This window comes from Natator depressus, chromosome 8 (assembly GCF_965152275.1).
Source record: "Natator depressus isolate rNatDep1 chromosome 8, rNatDep2.hap1, whole genome shotgun sequence".
NCBI lineage: Eukaryota > Metazoa > Chordata > Testudines > Cheloniidae > Natator > Natator depressus.
The window spans coordinates 38,291,484-38,310,212 of record NC_134241.1 but is presented as its reverse complement, the minus strand read 5'-3'; the positions used below and the strand labels follow the sequence as shown (position 1 = coordinate 38,310,212).

The 18,729-nt window shown below is 58.5% G+C and overlaps 1 protein-coding gene across 1 annotated transcript in view; it reads left to right on the top strand.

Annotated features, from left to right (window-relative positions):
* Positions 1-16,069, top strand: part of LOC141992804 (START domain-containing protein 10-like) — a 34,948-nt gene extending 18,879 nt beyond the window's left edge. Inside the window, exons 2-6 of the mRNA XM_074962144.1 lie at positions 8,547-8,694; positions 9,635-9,738; positions 10,065-10,182; positions 12,220-12,272; positions 14,884-16,069. Coding sequence (XP_074818245.1) covers positions 8,547-8,694; positions 9,635-9,738; positions 10,065-10,182; positions 12,220-12,272; positions 14,884-15,096 — 636 coding nt within the window. The 3' untranslated portion in view covers positions 15,097-16,069. The remainder of the gene's footprint in view (positions 1-8,546; positions 8,695-9,634; positions 9,739-10,064; positions 10,183-12,219; positions 12,273-14,883) is intronic.
* The last annotated feature ends 2,660 nt before the right edge of the window (positions 16,070-18,729 follow it).

Genomic DNA, 18,729 nt, shown 5'->3' with positions numbered 1-18,729 from the left:
AGCCCTCTCCCCTTGGGGCTGGCCCACGATTTCGGTGTATGAACACATGAGAACGTCTGCCCCTCCACCAGCATCAGCCCCACACCCACCCAGGCCTGGGAGTGCCAGGGAGGGACTGTGTGCCCCTGTGCCCATCCTACACAGGGACATGTTCAGGGATGCAGTCAGGGCAGGGTGGAGCAATGGGACTCCAGAGCCCTGGGCTCTAACCAGAGACCCAGCTTGCTAACCTGCACATATCCTTGGTGTGTGCCTGGCTTGTGTCCGAGGCCCCTTAGGGTGGGGACATTCACCCAGGTTAGCACACACCATTTTGAACACATCTTTACACACTCTGTTGCTCTTCCCATGTCCCTGCTTGGGCAGCCCATTCCCCTGTCACGGACCCACAGGGTTGGTGCTGTGGCCCCAGCTTTGGAACAGCCTGCAGGAGGAACCCCTCAGTGTGCCAAAGACCCACTTAGTTCCACACAGCTAAGCGCCATTTACACCTGTGTCTTAGCTACCCCAAGAGCCAACAGCCCCTTTTCACCCACTGGGTAACAATGCAGCACACTGGAGAAACTGAGGCACACATAAGCTTTATAAAACTACAAAACTCCCACTTTGTCCCATCCCACCTCCCCAGCAAGGCTCCTCCCCCTGCAGTGGCCATGGGCAGCTCTGGCTATTGGGACTCAAGACTTAGAGGTGGGCCAGGTGCTGGCTGCAGCAAGGGGCCAGGAGGGACTGGGGGAAGGGAACAGGGAGAGGATGGGCTGGGCCAGGAGGGGAACAGCAACTCAAGGAGTGGGTGCTGATTAAAGTCAGTTGCATCCAGCTGGCGGGGTGGCTCTGCAGTGCTCTGGTTAGGGTGGCGCTGGAAGGCTGAGCTGTGCTGCCCCTGCCAGGGCCCAGGGAAGCTGAGCTGGCCCTGCGTGATGAGCTGGGGAGGCTCAGTTTAAGGTGACGTCAGGCCTGTCCCAGAAAGCACAGGCTGGCCCTGGTCTGTTAGAATACACAGGCCCGGAGCTGGGGAGGAGCAGCCTAGATCCAGGGCCCACAATGGTGCTTAGTCTTACCTGAGAAATCTGCTGAATCGAGTGTGGCTGGGGCACCCACGAAAGCTGCCTGCACACCAGAGCCGTGAGAATTAATGCGGATCATGCTGCTGCACAGAGAGAGCTGCACTGGGCCGGGCCAGGGCAGGGGAAACCCCAGGCCCTGGGACCCCACGTGCAGGGATTCGGCATATGCCCCAGGCACAGGCCAGTTCACAAACAGGGAGGAATGTCACATGATGGCTACTGTGTCACCTCCGCCCCCAAGCACCTGGCAGCAAATCCCAGCTGCACTGACTCAGGCTGGGTAACCAGCTGATGTGCGCTGTTCTGAGTGCTGGGCCTCAGGCCTTGCAGGGTCCCTGCTGAGTTGAGGAGCCTGCCCAGTGGCTTGTGAAGCCCAGTCCCAGGATGTCCATAAAGCTGCTGAGATCCTGGGATCCCAGGAAACCTGCAAAGTCTGATTATCACCATCATCACTGCATTAAATACCGCCCCTTCCTGCCCTGGTCCAGGGTGCTCTGGCTGGCTTTGCAAAGGAGTCCGTGAGTTATGCATTAGTGATACTGAGCTGCTGAGATACAAGGCCTGTCCTGCTGGAGCACCAAAGCACTTTCATGGATGGTGCCTACACAGTGCAGCCCAGGGAAGCAGCTGCCGATCCCCACTGCCCTCCCGCAGCCCGTGATCCCCAGTCAGTGCCATGGCCCTGTGCAGGCTCTGCTAGGTACGAAGGGGAGAAGGGCTCATGCTCTGAGAGGAGAGTGGGGTGCTGGCCAAGGTGCTACGCTGTGCTGCCAAATCTGAGCTGGCCCCAAGTGCAGCAGGGGGCACTCTAGTGCAGCGCTGGCTGGGGCAATGGGTACACATGGGCACACACACCATGCCCAGGGGCTGCCAGCATTCCAAGAGTCACATGGATGCTTGGAGTCTGCAGCGGGCTGCCATAGTCAGATCTCCACTGGTGGCATTTCCTTCCTGTAGGACTGGCCTGAGCTCAACCGCAGCAAGCCCTGGACATGGGAGCTAGTATGGAGCACAAGCGCCTTAGAGCAGCCGGAAAGGCCCCCGGGGGTTAACTAGCCAGCATGGGCAGGGTGTTCCCAGAAGTGTGTTTATCCCCCGGGGGTGGGTCCCTTGGACCACTCTGCTCCAGTTTGGGCTGCATGGATTTTGCAGCCTGCCTTGTGATCAGCAAGCTCGAGGGGGAGTCTGGTGACGCTCCCGGGGGCTATTCAGGGTAATAACAGAAAACACTTTGAGTCCTGTAGGAGAGCAGCTGCTCTGCATCTTCTCCAGCCAGTGATCACAGGGCGGCAGGAGAGTGGTCCTGCCGTTGGTGAGGTCACCAGGACAGAGCTGGCCCCATGGCACAGCTGCCATGCCACATCTGTGACACAGGGACTGTCAAAGGCACCAGGACATCACCTGGGGAGACCGACACAGGAAGGTTCTGATGCTGGGCAGACAGGCACACGGCCAGGAGCAGCAGAAGGGTCGATAGCTGGCACTGTGCGCAGGTCCCATGGGTGGGGTGGGTACGGGGGGCATAGCAATAACATACTAGTGGGTAGGAAAGGAAAGGGAATTTAAAAATTGCTAATTGCCTATTAATGGTGCAAACCAAATCCTTCATCTTCCATTTGTTACTCATTCCTCCCCACTCCACCCCACACTGAGCGTCACAGCATGGGGGTACCCTCCCCACAGGGGCCCTGGGTATCACCACACGGGGGTACCTGCCCCACAGGGGCCCTGGGTATCATCACACGGTCGTACCTGCCCCACAGGGGCCTTGGGTTTTGCCACACAGGGGTACCCTCCACACAGGGGTCCTGGGTATCCCTGCACAGGGGTACCTGCCCCACAGGGGCCCTGGGTAACACCGCACAGGGGTACCCACCCCACAGGGTGCCTGAATATCTCTGTACAGAGGTACCTGCCCCACAGGGGCCCTGGGTATCTCTGCATGGGGGTACCTGCCCCACAGGGGACATTCCTAACTATGCATGCTTTTACCATCTCTCCTGCCTGCTGGGCTAGTTCTGCTGCACTGCTCATGTGTGATGTGCATCCATCAGGCAGGGTGTCAGAGGGGCAGAAAACAATACACCAGTCATGGGCTCCCACAGTTTCTGACCCAGTGCATTATGGGCCAGTGCTAGCTGGGGAGATTCGTTGAGATTCAATATTGAATTCTTGAGCTGCCTCTATATGCACTGATTTCCCAGTCAGTGGGATGTGGGACAGTTGCTCCCCCTCCTGAGCCAGGCAGGGTACACTGTGCCCTCCTCCACTCACTCTCCAGACCTGACTGCCCTGCTGTGGGGCTAGCCCTGCAGCACAGAGGGAGGAAATTGTTCCTTTGCCACTGAAATGGAGCTGGGGCCGCAGGAAGCTGAGCTGCATGTGGGTTAGGCCATGTACAGCTTCGCCCCCATCCAGAATGTGTAGAGGCTGTGTGAACATGGGCAGGTGGAGAGTCTCTTTAGGTGAATGGCCACACAGTGTGTGTCCTCTGGCGGGTGTGTAACTGTGCATGGAAGTGTGTGGGGATGGGGTGATTCTGTGTGTATGTGTGTGTGGGGTTTCTGTGGGGGGGTGCATGCACACACGTATGCTGGGGATGGCAGAATGGCCAGTGCTTAGGCATCAGCTGGGGCCGTGGAAGGCGTAGGTTCAGGTCTTTGCCACAGTCTCCCTGTGTGACCTTGGGCCAGTCACTCAGCCTGCCTGGGCCTCAGTTTCCCCCTGTTAAATGGTGCTGATGGTGCTGCCTGGCCTCCCCGAGGTGGCTACTGATGTGGGGCTCAGAGACTACAACAATGGGAGCAGATACATGGCATAACTATTGCAACTGCTTTAGAAAACTTGCATTGTAACTCAGCATCTTGCAGCCATGACCAGGGAGCGAGGTGGTCTGAAACTCACGTTCTGCTCTGAACCCTCACTCAGATCCTCCCCAGAAGGCTGCTTCCCAGCTGGCATTTCTCATGCACGCTCCCTAGCTGGAGGAGACGGGGAGTGAGAGGGCAGACTCTGCAATCAGGGTGGCAGTGCATCATGGTCCATCAGTGCCACTCAGTGCACACACCTTGAAGGCAGAACTTGCACTGTTGTCACCAAGGGCCTGGCTTGGCTGCAGAATCATTGTGGCAGGTGGTGCACAGGAGGAGGGAGCCCGACCTGCTGCCCGGAGCTCAGGCTGGCTGTCAGAACAAGCCTGTGGAGCAGGCACATCTGAGCTGGGGTCGCTGTGGGAGCTGCACCCACAGCTCACTGGGCTGTTTACAGAGGCACATTCAGTTCAATAGAACACAGGCACTCTTAAAACTCCACACGTCTGCAGTCCAACACCCTTAGCTCTGCCCCCAGCCCCACTACCCAGGGCTCATAGGGAGCCTGAGGAGCAGCCCAACTTCAGAAACATTTCACGGCACTGCCCCCGCTGAAAGCGCCCCCATTCTGGCCATGGGCTTCAGTGTGTCTGTGACTGTGGGACCCCAGCACTCGCCAGGCCAGAGGGTTGCAATGGATCCTGTGAGCAGTTTGGGAACAAGGGGGTGCCGGCCAACTGGGGTTTCCCATCTGTGTGGCACAGTCTGGGGATCCCTGGATTGCAGAGGGCTGGGGAGGGAGCTGTTTCTGGATGGTACCTTGCAGAGGGGCTGGGTGCACGTGCAGCAGCTGAGTTGGGAACTTTGGCCTCCGTTGGGACAGCCACGGAGATCCACTGGCTGGGAGCTGGGGTGTTCATGGTGGGCGGGGAAAGGGGAGCTGATACAGGGGGAAGCTGCAGAGACGTATGTCCCAATTTCCCAGCTGTGAAACTCTAACCCCAGTGAGCTAGGGATGCTTTAATGCATGGAGTTCTTGTAAGCGTCTTCCTGGCTGAGCTCTGCTAAGCACACTTCTCAACGCCTCCAGTTAGCTGAGTCAAGCTGCAGAGCTGGGGGTTTGGAACCTGCCCACCCCAACCACACCGTTGCTCAGATACTCTTCAGCATTGCGCAGTTGGCCAGGTGCACTCTGGGGGTATCCTTACTGGCCCCTGCACAGGCAGTACAGCAGAAGGGGGGGCCTGGGCCTCTCTGTCCTAGGTACAGCTTCACCGTGCACCCAGCAGTGCCTGTTGGGGCAGGGGCTGAAGGCTGCAGGCCTAGGAGGTGGACGTGCGATGGGGGCAGACAGCAGGCTGCCAGAAGTCCCAGTGCCTACCCACAAGAGGAGAGGAAAAGAGAGGATAACCGTCATGGGGCATCTGCTCTGCAAACAAACTGGGCCAGGAGGTGCCTATGGGGGACTTCTAGGGGGAGCTGGGCAGGCCCGTCAGAGATTAACTGGTGTGTGTGCGTGTGTGTGTGTGTGTGAGAGAGAGACAATGGCAGCCTATACAAAGGGCTGTCTCTAGTTACCTGGCAGCTGCAGAGCACCTCATCAAAAATGCAGGGCCTCTAATGAGGAATAATAGAGGTCTCCGTCAGCCCCCCAGTGCTGCGTCTGCAGCCACACAGCACTGAGGGCACCCAGGCTGGGTGGGCTCATCAATAATGCACCCGCTCTCTCGAGGACTTGATACCGCGCTGCAGCTTGGGTTACCAGTTAATAGCTTTGGTTACTGCTGATCTCAAAGAGCCCAGCCGGGGGCCAGTGAGAGAAACCCAACCCTGCTTGCTCTGGGGTGTGATTTGGATGGGACAATGCACAGGGATGGCTGGATCGGTTTTCAGATGAGAAGGTTTGATTTGGGAGGGTAGGGGGAGATCAGCTGCCTTCAGCGTTCACAGACCCAGGGCCCACCTCTCACACCCTCACCTGGTGGCAGAGATCTCCCGCTCAGCATGCAGCTGCCCCTTGTCTCAGGGAGTGAGAGGCCAAGCCACTGGGCAAAACAAGGCATGCCCAGGCAAGCGCTCTGACAGCTCCGGGGCACCCCAGCACCAGTGCCAACCTGTGTGCGTATATTCTACCTCCTCGGAGCTGGGCCAGTGCTCGTTGCCTACAGCTTCCTGGGGCAGAGAGTAGACAGTCCCTCAAATACCCCAGCCCCTGCAGGGCCTCAGGGGCCTGTCCCCTTGCAGTGAGGGTGGGTGGGATGGCTCCAGGACACTCCCAAAAAGTCCCCCACACAGCTAGGTCAGGAGCTGGAGCCACCAGCCAGCTTCCTGCCCTGCCAGCAGCAGTGGGAACTGTCCCCCTCTGGGCCTGGAACATGAGCCTCGCCTGTCTGAGCTGCTGGACCCACTGTGAGCTCCGAGCCAGTGGAGTGCTCTGTGCGCCAGCCCCTGGAAGGGGACAGAAAGCTGTGCTCCGTGAGCCTGGGGGACAGACAGCCCCAGCCCGGAGAACAGAGCAGAAAGCCACAACCTCCGGGCAGGCAGCAGATCCTCAGCAGGGCTGGGATCCCAGGAACTTCCTCCCAATCACCTCCGTCTGTCCTGCCCACCCTGCCACTGGTAGTGAAATGCACCGGAAGCAGCGAACACAGGCTCCGGGGCAGACCCAGCGTGGCCCCTGACCCCGCAGCAGCAGGACCTGCTCCCAGCACAAGTGGGGGCCACATGATCAGACCCACAGAGGGCAGGGATGGTCGTTCCTGCCAGAGATCTCGGTGAGGGGCACTGCTCAGAGCCCAGATGGAATGGTCAGACATCCAAGGAGAGACCAAAGCCCATGCCAGGGTGCAGCCCGTCACCCTGAATGCCCTCTGGGGATGGGGATGGGCTCAGTTGTGGCATTTGGCTTGGCTTGGCTTTTTTATTATGCATTTAATTCCAGCCTCTGCCATGTTCCAGAGGTAGCCCCTTGGGATCCCTGGCCCAGGTCATGTGACTGGGGCAAGGGAACAAAGCCAGCATCCCTGGGTGTCACACATTAATTCCCCAGGCCCCTTCCCCTGCTCTCAGGCTCCCATAAGCCCACTTTATCGCCAGCTGGCTGTACATCCAGCAGAATCCACCCTGGCCCGGCTCTGTGTGACTGAAGAGTGGGTTTGGGAGCTGAGGCAGAGCTGGACAGGCAGGCACCCAGACTCAGGTTGCTGTTAATGGAGCATGACCACTGGGAAGGTCCCTTCAGCCGTGCTGGAAAGTCGGATGTTTGAAAACCCCGCTTTAGAAACCCATTACCTAGAGGAGAGGCGATCAGTTGTTCTCCTTAGCCCCAGGACAGGACAAGAAGCATTAGGCTTCAGTTGCAGCCTGGATGGTTCAGGTTGGACATTAGGAAACATTCCCTACCAGTCAGGGTAGTTAAGCACTTGAATAAATTGCCCAGGGAGGTTGTGGATTCTGCCAGTGGAAATTTTAAAGAGCTGGTTAGACAAACACTCATCAGGGATGTCATAAGAACACCCATACTGGGTCAGACCAAAGGTCCATCTAGCTCACTATCCTGTCTTCTGACAGTGGCCAATGCCAGGTGTCCCAGAGGCAATGAACAGAACAGGTATCATCAAGTGATCCACCCCCCTGTCGTCCATTCCCAGCTTCTGGCAAACAGAGGCTAGGGACGCCATTCCTGCCCATCCTGGCTAATAGCCACTGATAGACCTATCCTCTATGAATTTATCTAGTTCTTTTTTGAACGCTGTTATAGTCTTGGCCTTCACAACATCCTCTGGCAAGGAGTTCCACAGGTTGACTGTGCATTGTGTGAAAAAATATTTCCTTTTTTTTTGTTGTTTTAAACCTGCTGCCTATTAATTTCATTTGGTGGCCCTTAGTTCTTGTGTTATGAGAAGGAGTAAATAACACTTCCTTATTTAGTTTCTCCACACCAGTCATGATTTTATAGACCTTTATCATATCTCCCCTTAGATGTCTTATCTAAGCTGAAAAGTCCTAGTCTTATTAATCTCTCCTCATATGGAAGCCGTTCCATACTCCTAATCATTTTTGTTACCCTTTTCTGAACCTTTTCCAATTCCAATATATCTTTTTTGAGATGGGGTGACCACATCTGCAGGCAGAATTCAAGATGTGGGTGTACCATGGATTTATATAGAGGCAATATGATATTTTCTCTCATTAGCTATCACTTTCTTAATGATTCCCAACATTTTGTTCGCTTTTTAGACTACCACTGCACATTGAGTGGATGTTTACAGAGAACTATCCACAATGACTCCAAGATCTCTTTCTTGAGTGGTAACAGTTCATTTAGACCCCATCATTTTATATGTATAGTTAGTCCTGGCTCAGTGCCGGGGGCTGGACTACATGCCCTCTGGAAGGCCCTTCCAGCCCTAGATTGTGGTTATCCTAGCCCGCACTATGCTGAGCCACCCCCCATACATATCCACACACTAGCCGCGATGAGCCACACTACCCCTTTGTGCCGATGTACCTGACATGCATGGTCAGATGGCTGTTGTCAGACGCATGTGCCCCTCTCTCACACTTGCCCCTGGCGTGCCCTGCCCGTGCCCCCAAGCCTGTGCAGGCGTGTTGGGCTCCTGTCAGTGCCTCGCTGACTGCTGGCCCTCCCTCCATCATTCCCTTGCAGCTGCGCATCGCCTGCAAGGACGTGCCTGCCACGACGCTCTACGACGTGCTGCATGACACCCACTACCGCAAGAAATGGGACTCCAACGTCATCGAGACCTATGACATCGGGCGCCTGACGGCCAACGCTGATGTGGGATACTATGCCTGTGAGTAGGGGCAACGGGGGGCTGGGGAGGTGGTGCAACAACCTTCCCCTCCCCTGGGCCTCTCACCTGCCACCCTTCCCGTCAGGCAGGGCCTCAGCCCTAGTGTTGACAGGCATCTGGGTTTGGACCAGAAAAGGGACCCTAGCACCTCCGGTCGGCACCGGTATCCGGGCTGTTAAAAGTCTGGTCGGCGGTTCAGCGGGTCTAAGGCAGGCTCCCTGCCTGCCCTGGCTCCGCGCTGCTCCCGGAAGGAGCCACGAGGTCCCTGCGGCCCATAGGCAGCCAGAGAGCCTCCATACACTGCCCCCGCCCAAGTGTCAGCTCCGCAGCTCCCATTGGCTGGGAACCGTGATGAATGGGAGCTGCGGCAGCTGGTGCCTGAGGACACAAAGGCACTGCGCAGAGCTGCCTGGCTGCCTATGTGCCTAGAGGCTGCAGGGAGCTGGCAGCCACTTCCTCGGAGCCGCTGTAAGTGCCGCTAGGACCTCGCACCCCCTCCCACACCCCAATCCCCTGCCCCAGCCCAGAGCCCTCTTCTGCTCCCCAGACCCCTCATCTCCAGCCTGCACCCCCACCCTCTGGCCCAGTCTGGAGTCCCCTCCCACACCCCAAGCCCCTCATTCCTGGCCCCCCCCCAGAGCCTGCACCCGCAGCCCAGAGCCCATACCTGCTCCCTCTCCCCAACCCCAGCCCAGTGAAAGTGCATGAGGGTGGGGAAGAGTAGCAATGGAGGGAGTGGGGAATGGAGCAAGTGGGGGGCGTGGCCTCTGAGAAGGGGCGCGGCAGCGTTTGGTTTTGTGTGATTAGAAAGTTGGGAACTGTACCTGGCCCTGTGCGAGGTCCTAGCTGTGTGAGTGAACCCAGGGCGGGATGTCCCTGGGAGGGGGTGGGGGGACATGGCTGCAGGTGCTTGGGGGATAACAGACTCTCTCCCTTGCAGGGAAGTGCCCGAGCCCCCTGAAGAACAGGGACTTTGTCACCCTGCGCTCCTGGCTGCCCCTGGGCAACGACTACATGATCATCAACTACAGCGTCAAGCACCCGGTGAGCCCCTGCCCTGCCAACCGCAGCTCTGCTCCTGCTGCCTGGCACCACCCAGGGGAGCCGGGCCTCTACCGAGCACCGCCCCTCCTGCCAGCTTGTCTGCCCAGCCTGGCATCAGGCACTGGCCTTTTGGCTCAGGGGTAGGGCTCAGGGCAATGCTGGTGGGAAAGGCCCAGCCAGGCCAAGCCTTGGTGCTGGCCTGGCCTCCCAGCCACAGGGGGCACAACTTGTGGCAGAGCGGGCTGGAGCATGGCCCCTGTGTGGCGTGGCTGCCCGGTGAGCCTGTGCACAGCAGGCACTGAGCTGTGTGCGGTGTCTCTCTGCAGAAGTACCCACCGCGGAAGGACTTTGTGAGGGCTGTGTCCCTGCAGACGGGCTACCTGGTCAGGGCCAACGGCCCCCACGGCTGCACCCTCTACTACCTCACCCAGGTGGACCCCCGAGGTGAGCACCCAGCATGGCACATGAGCCAGGGGGAATGCTGCAGTTCCTCCTGCTGGGGCAGAGGTGGCTTGGGGGGCAGAGGCAGCTCCATGCAGGGGGAGGTAATGCTTGACATGCTGTACCTGGGGGGAGACACCCCCGCAAAGCGATGGGGCCAATTTCTTGGCACCCCCCAAACACAAAGCTGGTGATGAGCAGTGAGGCAAGAACATGGACCATCCCCGGGGGGCCTGTCCCCAAGGGAGCTGCCAGCCCTTTGCTTCCCTTCCCTTCCCAGTTCGGGCAGGGGACATCAGTAGGGCAGCAGAAGACTATGTGAGAGCCAGCCAGCCAGACACATTGAGCTCCACCTGTCTGCCCAGTGCCCATGGGCTGGTGGGGCTTGCTGCCCACTCCCCCCGCTCCCCATCCGCTTTCTCCGCTAGGCTCCCTTGGGGACACTGCTGCACTCCTGTGCCTGCCTTGGGTGGCCTGGCCCATCGGTTAGTGTTTGCCAGCTGCTGTGCCCTGTGCTCGGCTCCACCCGGCTCGCACCATGGTTATGTGCTGCAGCCTTCTCTTCCCTGCCCTGCCCTGCCCTGACATCAGAACTAGCCCCTGGTCCCCCACCCCCGAGCCCATCTCCGGGCACCAGCTTTCTGGCATGGAGAATGGGGCGGCAGTCCCACGGTGGCAATTCGGCGGCAGTGGCAATTCGGCAGCAACTGCTTGGGGCGGCAAAATTGGTAGAGCCACCTCTGTCTCCAGGGCACTGACAGCCCCACAGCCCTGCTCCCTGAGCCCATCCCCAGGGCACTGCCGGCTCCACAGCCCCCCCCAAGCTCCAAGCCCATCCCCAGGGCACTGCTAGCCACACAGCCCTGCCCCCCAAGCTCTGAGCCCATCCCCAGGGCCCTGCCAAGCCCCACAGCCCTGCCCCCTGAGCCTATTCCCAGGGCACTGACAGCCCCACAGCCCTGCCCCCGAGCTCTGAGCCCATCCCCAGGGCACTGCCAGCCCCACAGCCCTGCCCTCCAAGTTCTGGAGGCTGCTGTTGGCTAAGCAGCTGTTGATATAGGTTTCCGGGTCCCAGGGCAGCCCAAACCTGCCCCCTCCCTCAGGGAGCAGCACGGTGGTGCGGCTCATGGGATTTCTGTTGCTGGGGGGCACACTGAGCACCCCTGGACTGATGTCACTGAGGTGGAGAGGAAGCTATATAGGGCCAGAGTCCAGCCCTCTGCCCTGCTCAGCCCACAAGAAGAGACAGGTCCCTAGCCACTCCGAACAGTGCTGAGGAGTGAGCCCCCCTTCAGCCGCAGCCATAGGGCTGGGCACCCCACAACTCCAGCACTGGGATCAGTCAGGAGCCACCACAGCAATGGGGCTGAGAGAGGCACTCAGCCAGCCAGGAGAGGCTTGGCCCCTGGCTTATCCTGCAAGATCTGGTACCTCCTCTGCCTGCCCTGGGTGTGGCTGCTGGGCCAGCAGACCCAGCCCAGCTAGGGAGCTCTAACCTCCTTCCCAGAGCTCAGCTGGATGGTTATGGTTAATTACAGCTGCAGCCAGTATCCTTGGAGCTGCTCAGACCTCCCACCTGAGCCCTGCCCCAAGGAGCTCCCTGTAGGATTCAGGCAGGGGCCTGGTGGCTTCCATGGGGCACGCCAGGGAAAGCTGCTCCTCGGTTTTATGCATAAACTGGTTTCCTGGCGGTGTCTGCAGCATTACTGACCTTCTGGGGTGGGGGAAGAGACCAAGCCACCCCACTGTGCAGCAGGCAGGCCTAGGAGCCCTGGCCCTGTCTACACTAGTGCTCCAGCCCTGACATCACAGGAGATTTAACAAGAAACTGAAGTGCAGACAGGAGCTTAGATCCCTTGTGATGGGGCATCGGCGCCAGGGAGGGACGGCCCCACGGAGTGTACACTACCTGCTGTCAAGCTGCCTTTCTGGTATTTATGCCGTTGGACTGCCAGACACAAGGACAGAGAGGGACAGACAGCCCCAGAGGAGCGCTGGGGCTGCCTCACTTGCTGTCTGAGTAACTCGGGTTTGTTCTAGGTTCGTTACCAAAGTGGGTGGTGAACAAAGTGTCCCAGTTTGTGGCTCCAAAGGTAAGCTGGGTGCGGAGGTGGCTGGGTTACCGCATGCTGGCAGGGGCAGCGGGTGCCAGCGGGTTCATCCAGCTTGCAGCACCGCTCCCCTTTAGCAGAGTGACAGCTAAGCCATGCCTGGAGGCTGTTATCAGAGTAAGGCCTGGTGAATGGAGCAGTCTCCGACCTGGCCTGACCATGCCCCCGGGGGCTCTGCTTTCCCCACTCTGCTCACATAGGCCTCGGCTATACTAGAAAGAGTTTGCCGGGATAGCTACACCAGCCGCTGACCCCTAGTGATGACAGCTTGCAACGGCAAAAAGGCCTTTTGTCTTCTCAGCACCGGCTTGGCTAGTGCAGCTGTGCAGAGCGCCCCGTTGGGGTGCAGCGTGACTGGTGCTGTTCTGCCAGCATAATCACACCCTGAAGGGTATGAGCTATCCCAGCAAAGGAGATTACAAAGATTGGAAAAGAGACAACTGAGGAGGACTATGATAGATGGCAAGAAAATCATGGCTGGTGTGGAGACAGTGACTACGGAAGTGCTATTCCCCCCTTCACACAAACCAGGGATCACTCACTGAAATTAATAGGCAGCAGGTTTAAAACAAACAGAAGGCTGTACTTCTTCACACAACGCACAGTTAACCTGTGGAACTCATTGCCAGGGGATGTTGTGAAGACCAAAAGTATAACTGGGTTAAAAAAAGAATTAGGTAAATTCATGGAGGATAGGCCCAAATGGCTAGTAGCCAGATGGGCAGGGATGCAACCCCATGCTCTGGGTGTCCCTAGCCTCTGACTTCCAGAAGCTGGGACTGGATGACAGGGGATGGATCACTTGATTGCCTGTTCTGTTCATTCCCTCTGAAGCACCTGGCATTGGCCACTGTCAGAAGACGGGACACTGGGCTAGCTGGACCATTGCTCTGACCCAGTAGGGCCACGCTTATGACTCTTTTGCTGGTATAAGCTGCATTTCCACAGGGAGTTTTGCCAGCAGAGCTATACTAGCCAACAGAGCTAAGCCAGCAAAACTTGGCAAAATAGACCTGGCCCAGGTCATTGGCTAGAACTCACACCAGGTTCATATCAGTGTCCCATAAGCAAATAGCCACCAGATGCAGGAATGGGCTTCCCCTTACTGACCCCTTCCCCTTACTTTTGGTACTGGGAGCTAGTCAACCAAAAAAAACCCCACTGACTTTTAGTAAAGGGACAACAACCCCCTTATACACAGGTGCCTGTGGGCCCAGGGGGGAGCAGGGCAGTGACAGGGAAATACAGCTGGGCAAAGCAGGAAGAGACAAGGTTCAGGTAGGCCAGCCCTGTGCAGCCACGGTATACCAGTGGCATGGGTGGGCCCACCAGATCCTACCAGCGCAGCAGAGAAAGGGGAATCGCTTTGGGGAAGTCCCTCCCTGTCCTGATGGATCCAGCCACCTCATACATATAACGCAGTGGCACTGTGCTGCAGCCTCGCAGATCAATTAGACCACAGGGTGTCCAAGCCACTGCCCCATGGTGCTTGTCAAGATGCATTCTGTGAGACACATGGTCAGTGGTGAGCAGCTGCCTAGGCCTGGGCCATCTAAGTGTGGCTGTGAGTTCACACAGCTCCCAGCACTGTGGGCACACAGCATGTCTGTGACTCCACCCCTTGCACACACCCCCGTCCACCCCGCTGGTGCGAGCTCACGGGCCTCTTGTTGCAGCTAAGAGCCTCCAGAGCTTTGATTCGCTCACGCCTGCTCCAGGACTTGCCACTCCCTATGGAACTGAGTTGTCTCTAAATGGCTGCAGCAGCCCAGCGGGGGTGGGCACAGGGAGGAGGTTCAGGGACTGTGGTGCTGTGTGCACTGCACGCCAGGACATGCTCGGAGCACAGGGCTGAGCCAGCCTGACACACCAACAGCAGGAACTCAAGGCAGAACATTTCCCCTGCTGGGGCACCCTCAGGTGACCCCACACCCAGCCTTGGGGTGCCATGGCACCAGCCCTCCCGGCCCCTCCCTCCCTGTTGCTCGGAAGGGGGTGGGGAGTGCTGTGCACGGTGGGTGATGCTGGGAGGGGCGTCCCTGTTTCCTTGGCTGCTGCAGGGAGGTTTTCCCTCTTCCCTGGGGCACTCAGGGTCTCCTGTCCTTGCCCTCCAGTGTGTTGGCCCTTCTCTTTCCCGGCTGTGTGTGTGGTGGGGGCAGGGAGAGGTGTTCCCCTGCTCTGGGATGGGGCTGGGTCTCTAATCCTAGTGGCTACAATGCCAGTCTGGCTGGCAGCATGAGAGCAGGGATGGAGCTTCCACAGCATATGCAGCCCAGGGCTCCTGTCCTGCCTCTTGTGCGTGGGGCTGGAGCCAAGTCAATACCCTGCACGTGAGCATGGCTGTGAGGCCACAGGCAGGGGAGGGCTCCCACTCCCACCCTCCTGCATCAGGGCCCCCTTTAGGGGACCCTCAGCATTCCACGGGAGCCTGGAAAGGGGCTCAGGAGGAAAGCACCCAAGGGCATTGCCCAGGCCTGGCGAGCTCCGGCCAATGGGAATGGACTGCAGGGCAGGCTCCAGCCCTGGGCCCCGGGGGGATGGGCAGACTTCCAATGGGGCTCAGTGACAGGCTGGGGCTGCTCTGCCCCTCCAGGCCATGAAGAAGATCTACAAGGCAGGGCTGAAGTACCGGGAGTGGAAGCAGAAGCATGAGCCTGGCTTTAAGCCCTGGGTGTACCCAGAGCAGAACACGCTGCCCAGCATCAGCCTGGCCGAGCTGTCCCTGCAGCACGCCGACTCCCTGGAAAACATTGACGAGAGTGGCCTGGCTGAGGACAGGACGCATATCAGTGATGACGAGGCCTGAGCGGGGCCCGCAGCCACCCTGTGCCTGCCAGCAGGGCGGGGGAGAGGCCAGGCTCCTGCCCCTCCATTGCAGGCTCAGGGGCAGTCAGCACCATTCTCCCAGCACCCACAGAAGCCTGGCAGCGGATTGGGGGCATAGTTACAAATTTGTCTCCAGTACTCTTGGTGTGAATGTATCCTTCAGCATCTGTTCATCCTGCTCCTGGCACACAGAGCCCTCCGTTCGGGGGAGAAAGAACTGCCCCTACCCACCCACCTGGCACACAGAACCCTCTGCTGGAGGGAGAGAGAACTGCCCTGACCCACCCCCAGCACACAGAGCCCTCTGTTGGGGGAAATGCCCCTACTTTGCCTGACCAAAGGCTCTGTGGGCAGCTGCCCAGCCCCCCGGGGATGCCCTGGCCACAGACAGAGAGCTGGCTGTGTAAGGAGGAGCCCCAGTCTGTGCAGGGGTGTTTCAGGGCTTCTCAGGGGGCTGGGGACGGCTGGGGCAGGGCAGGGCAGGGAGTAGGCATCAGCATTTCTACCCCAGCTATTTCTCGACTGCTGCAGGATCTAGTGGGGCTCTAGACAGCTGGATGTCCCCTGAGGAGACTGGACTGGCCCAAGCTGCCACCATCTGTCCCTGCCCCAGGCTCTGCAGCAGCACAGGAATGACTTAGGCCTGTATTTCCCCTCTCTGCTCCCATCCTCCCACCCAGCAGCTCACTCAGACAGGATGGCCCCTCCCAGACCTCAGTGGTCCTGGCCCTGTGTCACCTGCTCAGCTCAGGGGTGCCTCCTCAGCCCCACCCCCAGTGTCTGGCCATCCCCCAGGAACCCAGTGGGGCTACTCCAGCCCAGCACCATTCTGGGGCTCTGGGAGCACGTGGGGGTGGGGCAGGAGACTGGTCTGGTCTTTCCTTCAAGACCTGGGACTGGACCCAGCAGGGTGGCTGCTCTCCAAACCACTGGGCTCCAACCGATGTTTCTCCCAGCGATCCTCCTCCAGCGTTTGCTGCTGCTGCTGTGATTTCTACCAAACCAATAAAGGAATTGGGTGTGAGCGTGCTTCCTTTGGAGCGACACACCGGGGTGCACAAGCAACACCCAGATGTCTGCGGCAGCAGGTCATTGTGTTTAAATGCATGAGGCACTGGGGGTGCCGTGGGGTAGGGAGAGCCTGGATGGGAGGGACAGACTCCACCTTAGCCAGAGAGAACCAGGCTCCTGGCACAGAAAATTACTGTGGTCTGGGGTTATGTCAGCCAAGCGCTGGAGGAAAGGCAGCAGACACTGAGGAGCACTCAGCTCACACCAGCACGTCACACAGGGATGTCACTAATATGAAGGTTTCTCTGCATCCAACAAAAGCTGGGACAGAAATCCCCACAGAAGTGGAGCAGGGCCAGGCTGAAATCACAGATCTCCAGCCCAAGAGAGGAACAGGGTTTTCAGGCCAGGGCATTAGACACAAACAGGCCCATGATGAGAAATTAAAGCTATAAACAACTGACTGCCATTGCAAGAAGCTGAAACCCCGACTAGGTGACCTGGAATATTTGGCCCTGGGGAGGCTCTCAGCCGAGCTAGCCCTGCTGAGCCCTGGGGGGGACAAAGAGCAGCGGGGGCTGTAACAGCTGGTTCTGAACTGTACAGGGAGGGAGATGCGGGCATAGAAGTGAGGAGGGGTCCTCAGTGAACCCAGTGAGATCAGAACTCTGAGCAGAGGCAGCGCCCCAGGAACATCGGTACGGACAGCTCTCCCAAGGCCTGTGAATGCCAACACACGAGCAGCCTCCCACTCGGTGAAGGATACCAGGTGCTCCCTGTTGGGGGAAATCAAAGAGACATGGTCAGAGAAAGCAGTAATAACATGGGGGGTTGACGACCCGCATATAAACCGGCCAAAGGTCACTTCAGAACAAGGGTTAAGGAAGCAACGTCTTGACACCTTGCCCAGCTGCATTGAGGAATGGCTGGTTCTGGAGTGCACGCGACAGGCTTCACTCACCGTCATCCTGAGGCACAGCTAGAAACCGGTTCAAGAAGTAACTAGGATCGACACACTAAGAAATAATGATCTCATTAGAATTCAGTTCAGCATCCTTAGCAGTAGGGTGACCGTACATCTCGTTCTGGCTGGCAACAGTCCCTTTTCTAAGCCCTGTTCTGGCCATCCTGACTTTTTTGGCAAACCTGGGCATTTGTCCCATTTGCTCTTGGCAACTGGTCGACATCAGCACTTGGCAAGAGAAAATGGGACAAATGCCCACTTTTGCCAAAGAAGTGGGGCGTGCACCCTTAGTGGGGCACAGAAAAACATGCAGGGGATAAGAGGCAACCCCAGCCCTGCTGACGGGGGGCTGGGGGGGATAGGTCTCCAGCCAGCAGTGACACCAGCCACCTTGGGGGCAAGTGGGGTTCAGGCGAGGAGCGACACCAGCCCCATGCAGGGAGCAGGCTGGGCTCTGACAAGAGCCCTGTGCAGGGGGGAGGCAGGGCTTGGGCCAGTCCCATGTGCAGGGGGAAGGGGGGCAGGGCTCAGGTGAGTGGCTCAGGCCAGCCCCGCAGTGTCCCGTTGTCCCTTTGGGAAAGATGCTTACCCTACATAGGGGAGGGATCGTTTTAAAAGCAGTGAACTTTGGAAAGGGGCATTTCAGTCACTTAGGAAGCTTGTCTAAGGGGCCTACAGTGAAAAGGGAGGCACTAACATCCTTTTATGCAGCAGGGAGGTCCCAGGAGGCCTGGCTAGCGCTACACAGGGACGCCAGCAGGAAACTGTAACTGTAGCTTAGCCGAGCCAAAAGCCTCCTTCAAGAAATGGAAACGACCCATGCGAGGGTAACAGAGAGGGCGTAGATCACGGCAGGAAACAGCCCAGGTGGAAATTGGGAGGGCAAAGAGCCAACAGAAGGAGCAAAGAATTCCCAGGTTCAGTGTGCCCTGGGTGGGGGGCCAGCAAACCAGCTGGGCCATGGGAGGAGGGTGCAGCAGGGGAGAAGGGCAGCCCCCAGAAACTGAATAGACCTTTGCACCAATCTTCACCATAAAGGATGCTGGCCCTGGGCGGGTGCTCCAGGACACTGCAGACCAGCAGGCCCATCAGCACCAGGCAGTCAGGTGAAACAAGCAGAGGGGTATGGCCAGTGGGACCTTCTGCAAGGGAAATGGGGCCTGTCCGCCCAGTAGAGCTCATGGGAGTGTTGGCAAACTAGGGAATAAAGGAGAACTGGTGGACATCATTAGGTACCTGCCTCCTCTTCCTCCCCACGCCTGTGAGCTATGAGTCAGTCTCCTCCTCATCCCCCTGCCCCCTGTGAGCAATGGGTCAGTTTTCCCCCTTCTCCCCCTCCCATTTGTGAGCAATGGTTCAGACTGACCCTCCTCCTCCCCTCCTGTGAGCAATTGGTCAGGCTACTCCCTACTCCTCCTCTGCTCTGCCCCGTGAGCCATGAGGCAGGCTGCCCCGCCTACTGGGGGCTCTGTGTGGGGTTGTGAATGCAGGGGCCAGCCATGCTGGCCCCTGAGCCCCTGACCCCTGCACAGTATTGAGGCAGCTGGACTTGATGGGGCTGGTAAACCACAGTGCCTACAGCAGAGCCAGCAACCACCTCTTCCTGACCTAGACCAGCCCAAGGCTGGCTCTGCCCCA